Source organism: Caloenas nicobarica, chromosome 15 (assembly GCF_036013445.1).
Source record: "Caloenas nicobarica isolate bCalNic1 chromosome 15, bCalNic1.hap1, whole genome shotgun sequence".
Lineage (NCBI taxonomy): Eukaryota > Metazoa > Chordata > Aves > Columbiformes > Columbidae > Caloenas > Caloenas nicobarica.
The window spans coordinates 11,542,090-11,547,980 of NC_088259.1; the positions used below are offsets into that span (position 1 = coordinate 11,542,090).

The following is a 5,891-nucleotide window of genomic DNA, read 5'->3' on the forward strand; positions in this document are numbered from 1 at the left end:
TTAAAAAGCCTTTTCTGCCTCCTCCCATCAGGATCAGCATCTGCTATCAAGATAGCAATCGTGGTAGTGGGTTTGAAGAGGAATTCTGCGAGGCTGTAACAGTCCCTGATGTGAAAATTGCTTTTGGAGTAATCAGAAGACAGCAAACCCCTTGGGCATTAGCTTCCTGCATATTCCTAGGTTTGCACAATTTTCTTGCTTTGCTCTTTTGATCTGTGTTCTTCAAAGACATACACAACCTATCAGACTTCCCCAGAAAGAAAGGCGCTTGGCCAGTATCTTTGGTTTCCAGTGCTGCTGCCCTGCACATTGTCATGCCATTCTCCAGAGCTGGTGACTGTGGTGAGCTGATCCTACCCCGGTGACACGACACCCGTGAAGATGTTTCTACTCCTGCAGTCTGGAGCAGGCACGGCGCTTTATGAGGTTTAACAGCTGCAAAGAAAGTATAGCTCTGAAGAAAGTATTCGAACAAAAGTAATTCTCTTTAGCTATGAAAAGTTAAGCGGAGGGAAGAGGGAGCATTAATGACACCGGGGCCGGGGGCTGTGGGCAAGGGCTCCTTGGTTTGCAGAACAAATGCTGTGGCCACTTGGTAAAGTGCTGCCTGCTCATGGGCAGCTTCAGCTCTTTCTCCTGCTGCCAGTGCAGAGAACTCAATGCAGGAGCCATAAGCACTCTCCATGGCCTTTATCACCAGGGGATGCTTTGGGGAGATGCAGGGATATTCCTGGGGGGAATGCAAGGATACTCTGGGAGGACACAAGGATGCTGTTGGGTTGAGGGTGGAGGATGAGGAATGTAGGGATGTCCTAGGCAGATGCAAGGATGCTCTGGGCTAATGCAGGGATGCTCTCAGGTTGAGAGAATAAGGGGGAACGTAGGGATGTTCTAGGGGGATGCAAGGACACTCTGGACTAATGCAGGGATGCTTGGAGGTATTCGGGGTTACTCTGGGGAATTCAGAGTTGCTCTGGGAGGGTGCAGGGATGCTCGGAGGCATTCGGGTTTGCTCTGGGACAGTCAGGGTTGCTCTGGGAGGGTGCAGGGGTGCTCAGAGGCATTCGGGTTTGCTCTGGAACAGTCAGGGTTGCTCTGGGAGGGTGCAGGGATGCTCGGAGGCATTCGGGTTTGCTCTGGGAGGGTGCAGGGATGCTCGGAGGCATTCGGGTTTGCTCTGGGACAGTCAGGGTTGCTCTGGGAGGGTGCAGGGGTGCTCGGAGGCATTCGGGTTTGCTCTGGGAGGATGCAGGGATGCTCGGGGGCATTCGGGTTTGCTCTGGGACAGTCAGGATTGCTCTGGGAGGATGCAAGGATGCCTCCAGGGGCTCGGGGTTCCTCTGGGGTGACTCGGGGACGCTCAGGGCTGGAGTGCCGGTCCCACCGGCCGCAGGGCAGAGCGGAGCTGCGGCCCCCGGAGGGGCGGGGAGGCGGGGCGGGCCGGGGAGGGGCGGCAGCCCCGCGGCTGCGGCGTGGAGCGGCGCGGGCGATGGAGAGCGGCGGGGCGCTGAACGGCTCCGCCGCCGCCGGGCGCTTCGCCGCCGCCGGCACCGCGGCGCTGGGCGCGCTCATGGCCCTGCTGATCGCCGTCACCGTGGCGGGCAACGCGCTGGTCATGCTGGCCTTCGTGGCGGACTCCAGCCTGCGCACCCAGAACAACTTCTTCCTCCTCAACCTGGCCATCTCGGATTTCCTAGTAGGTAAAGTGCCGCCTAGTAGGTAAAGATCCGCGCCCGCCGAGCCCCGGCCCGGCAGCAACTTGGCGGCGGGGCCGCCCCCTGCACCGGCAGCCTCGGGGTCCCCTCCGGCACCCCCCGCTCCTGCCCCCCGACACCCTCCCGCAGCCCCGGGGTCCCCTCCCGACACCCCCGGCCGGGTGCGGGGCTCTGGAAGGAGCCGGCCCGGCATCCCGGGGGGCAGCCGGTGTGCAGAGCCCCCACCCCAGGGCCAACCGACCCCTCTGGTTACAGGTGCCTTCTGCATTCCCCTGTACGTGCCCTATGTGCTGACGGGGAGATGGATCTTCGGGAGAAGCCTCTGCAAACTCTGGCTGGTAGTTGATTACCTGCTCTGCACCTCTTCGGTTTTCAACATCGTGCTGATTAGCTATGACAGATTCCTCTCGGTGACAAGAGCGGTGAGTCCTGTCATGGCAGCTGAGAGGAGAATAACTCTCCTTCTGCTTTATTCTCCAGATTCTCTGCAATAATTAAAAGCTCTGTGAATCGTCCAAAAATTATTAATCTTTCAGGTTGTGATAGAAAGCAATAATTATCCACAAATATATAATTCAGCTGTGGTTTCAAGTTAGTATTTCTGGCATAATTAAATCATTTAAGGTTCAGACCCCGTTGTGCAGGTGTTCCCTTCCCAGATGACAGGATAGTGGAGTACAAGTGAGTCAGCGAGGTGAGCAGACCTGTTAGTAACTTGCAGAGGCTTATTATCTCCAGGACAAACAAGCAGATTGCAGTGGGACTCTCAGCTTCTCCCTGGCTACCGAGGCAGCAGATTGCAGCACCAGCTCTGGCGGGCACTGCCCTGAGGTCTCTGGGTGCACGGTGAGATGAAAACACCCAGACTTCCACAGGAGGTAACGAGCGGTTCGCAGGCAGATTAGATCCATTGCTGTTTGCTTCTTCCCTGACTCCAAATACAACATAGATTAGTTACAAGGCTCAGAGAGAGCCAGAGCGAGACGCCTGCAAAACCCAGGAGTTTGAGGCATCATCCTTCTCCCCGGGAGGGTCAGGGGGAGCTGGGGACAACTCCAGCGAGTGGTGGAGCGCAGCCAACTGCCAGGCTCCAACCAAATCCGTACATTTCCACTAAGCAGAAGCCACGTCTGGTTTTGGAACTGCAAGATGAGGGTTCTAAGTCTTCCCTGCAGGAGTGTGATTTATCTAGCAATTGCTCCTGTTGCCTATGGCATATGAATTTGTTACAGTGCTGAGATATTGCCTAGCAACTTTGCCAGGAACACTTAACAGTTCATTTGTGAAGAGCCTCAACCAGTTGGGGTGTGTGGCCATACTTAAGAAAAGATTTCCCCATTGCAGGTCGCCTACAGAGCCCAGCAAGGCAACACCAAGCAAGCGGTGCTGAAGATGGTGATGGTTTGGGTATTAGCATTCCTGCTTTACGGACCTGCCATTATCAGCTGGGAGTATATATCAGGCCGGAGTATCATACCCACTGGGGAATGCTATGCGGAGTTTTTCTACAACTGGTATTTTCTCATGACAGCCTCCACGCTGGAGTTTTTCACCCCTTTCATCAGTGTGCTGTTTTTCAACCTGAGCATTTACCTGAACATACAGAAGCGTACCAAAATACGCCTGGATGTTTTGCACGAAGTGCACAACCAGTCCTTCACAGAAGAGATGGAAATGAGCCCAGAAGCCAAGCTTTCTTTGAAATGCTGTAAGTGGGAGCAGAAGGAGTCAGCGGAGACCCTCGACCTCTCCAAGAGCAAAGCTCAAGCAGCAGCCTCCACTGCCAGCCTGGGTGCCAACGACCTGCTGTCAACAAGCTCCGAGAGCTCCACGAAACCCAAGTGTTGCAACAAAAAGAGCTGTAAAAATTCTGCGTGCACTCTGTCCTTGGAGAAGCGGATGAAGGTGGTGTCCCAGAGCATGACCCAACGCTTCAGGCTCTCTAGAGACAAGAAAGTGGCTAAATCCCTGGCAATCATTGTGGGCATTTTTGGGATTTGCTGGGCACCGTACACCCTCCTGATGATCATCCGTGCTGGCTGCCACGGCCACTGCATCTCTGACTACTGGTACGAGACTTCCTTCTGGCTGCTTTGGATCAACTCGGCTGTCAACCCCATCCTCTACCCTCTCTGCCACTACAGCTTCAGAAGGGCTTTTATCAAACTCCTCTGTCCCAAGAAGCTAAAGATTCAGCCTCACGATCCACTTCAGAACTACTGAAAGTGAAGCCAGCCCTGTGTGAGGATGAGAACAACCTTCTTTAATGCACTTGTGTTATGGAAAATTACTGTAGCGGTTGCATCTTTGGAAGAATCTGGGAGCGCTGATCTGGGACATGTGAGGAAGGCAGCAGTGAGACCACTGTTCATCTATTGTAGTCCATCAACAACAAAATCACTTGGAATAGAAGGGTAAGGGTTTTTTTGACATTAACCACAGTTGGTGAAATCCGTGTCCTCCACTTGCAGGTGCCACAAAAGAGCTCTGCTGCCACCTAGTCAGCCGGAGCAGCACCAGCATTTTGTTAAAATAAGGAAAAATAAAAACTGAAAAATAAAAGCTGACAACAACAAAAAAATCTAACCTAAACCCACTGGACTAAGCTGCTTGCAAACCTGATTTTTTCCCATGAATTAGAGTTTTTTTTCTTTATGCTTAAGATATTATACATATGTAATGATACGGAAAGAAAAGAACGAACCAGAAGGAAAACACCTCATTTTTCATTACTGCTACGGTAGCTACAGCCATAGTCTGGATGCATGTGGTGCAATAGATGTCCCTTCCATCCCCTATGAAGGGGCAAATCTCTGTCCTAAGGAGTTTACAGCCAGACTCGGAGGTGTCAAGCATCCTGAAGGACTCTGTCAGCATTCCCTGATCCCTGCGTCAAAACTGATCCGGTTTCCTTTGCGTCCGCACGCACAGGGAGCGTTTCCCTTGCCTGGAGCTGTGCAAACCCAGGCCCTGGTCCTGCGGGACGTGGAGTCCCCGCAGACCCAACGGCGAGGGCTGCGGTGCCGAGGTGAAGGTGCCGGCAGGGAATCGGCTTCTCCACAGTCCCCTTCCTGGTGACCCAAAGACATTTTAAAATCTCTTCTGCAGGATCTTAAAAAATACTCTTTTGGCAACATGCCAGAAAATGACAGCACTGGGAGAAGTGAAACTTGTGTTCTTTTTTTAAAGTTTGTTTCAGACCTCTTAATTCTAGCAAGTTCCACAACTCTCACATGCTTCCTTTTAAAGTACATCGTTTGAATGGAGACCCAGGTTGAGCTGATCCAGGCAATATAAGCATCAATCTCTTTATTTTTTTTTAGCAGTCAACTATTTCCACAGATAGAGCATCAGATCCAAGTGACTATGGCTCTAGCCTCAGTCTTAACATAAAACCTTGGGCATTTCAACTCTGCTTCCCATGTCATGCTTCATCAGACTTGCCCATTTCTTCTGTAATCTCTCTGGGAATAAAGATATTAGGACCATAAAGCAAAAGACTTCAGCTCCGCACCTCTGCTGGCACTGCTCAGCGATATAGGAATACAAATACGTAACTTGTTGCCATGGTAAATGCTCATATTTAACAATATTGTACAGGGAAGCTCAAGATAATAAGTCTGAAAACTACATGTACAAATAGAAACCCAAATGCTGTAAAGTAGTACCCAAAAGCTGATGATGTTGTGATTGCCAATTACACTTCGCTGTTGTAAGCAAACTGCTTTTTGGCCGCTGCTAGGAATAAAAGAAATTACTGTCCAACTTTATTCCAGTACCGTTTGTTGAGTAGATCAGTATTGTCATCTGAAGTCAGGTTTTAAATGATGTCTTGTTTTGTCTGTAGGACATTTAAGTCTTGTGACATGTTTGGTCAGACCATTATATATGGGTTAAAATATATCCTTTGAAGGATGTGTTCTGAGAATTGTCAGTATGTGCTGTTGAGCCTGCTTGTACCTTTCCTTGTGTCTGCTACCTTCTGAAAAGCCCAATAAAGTATTTTTCTACGAAGTTCATCAAACATTTTATGGTAAACAGGATGTTGCTGGAAATGGTAAAATCCAACTGAAAGCAAAACATCTATGGGTTTGTCTGAGAAGACAGTGGAAGCCTATAGAGCCTGTAAGAGCCCAGCGTACCTGTGTGAAGCGCATGTGCAACCTGTGTGAGCAC

At 50.9% G+C, this 5,891-nt stretch overlaps 1 protein-coding gene across 1 annotated transcript; it reads left to right on the forward strand.

The window, feature by feature from the left end:
• Positions 1 to 1,419: 1,419 nt before the first annotated feature.
• On the forward strand, positions 1,420 to 3,938 carry HRH3 (histamine receptor H3). The gene is made up of 3 exons (XM_065645771.1): positions 1,420 to 1,700; positions 1,971 to 2,137; positions 3,060 to 3,938. The coding sequence occupies exons 1-3, from the start codon at positions 1,490 to 1,492 to the stop codon at positions 3,936 to 3,938; spliced, it is 1,257 nt and encodes a 418-aa protein (XP_065501843.1). The 5' UTR covers positions 1,420 to 1,489.
• The last annotated feature ends 1,953 nt before the right edge of the window (positions 3,939 to 5,891 follow it).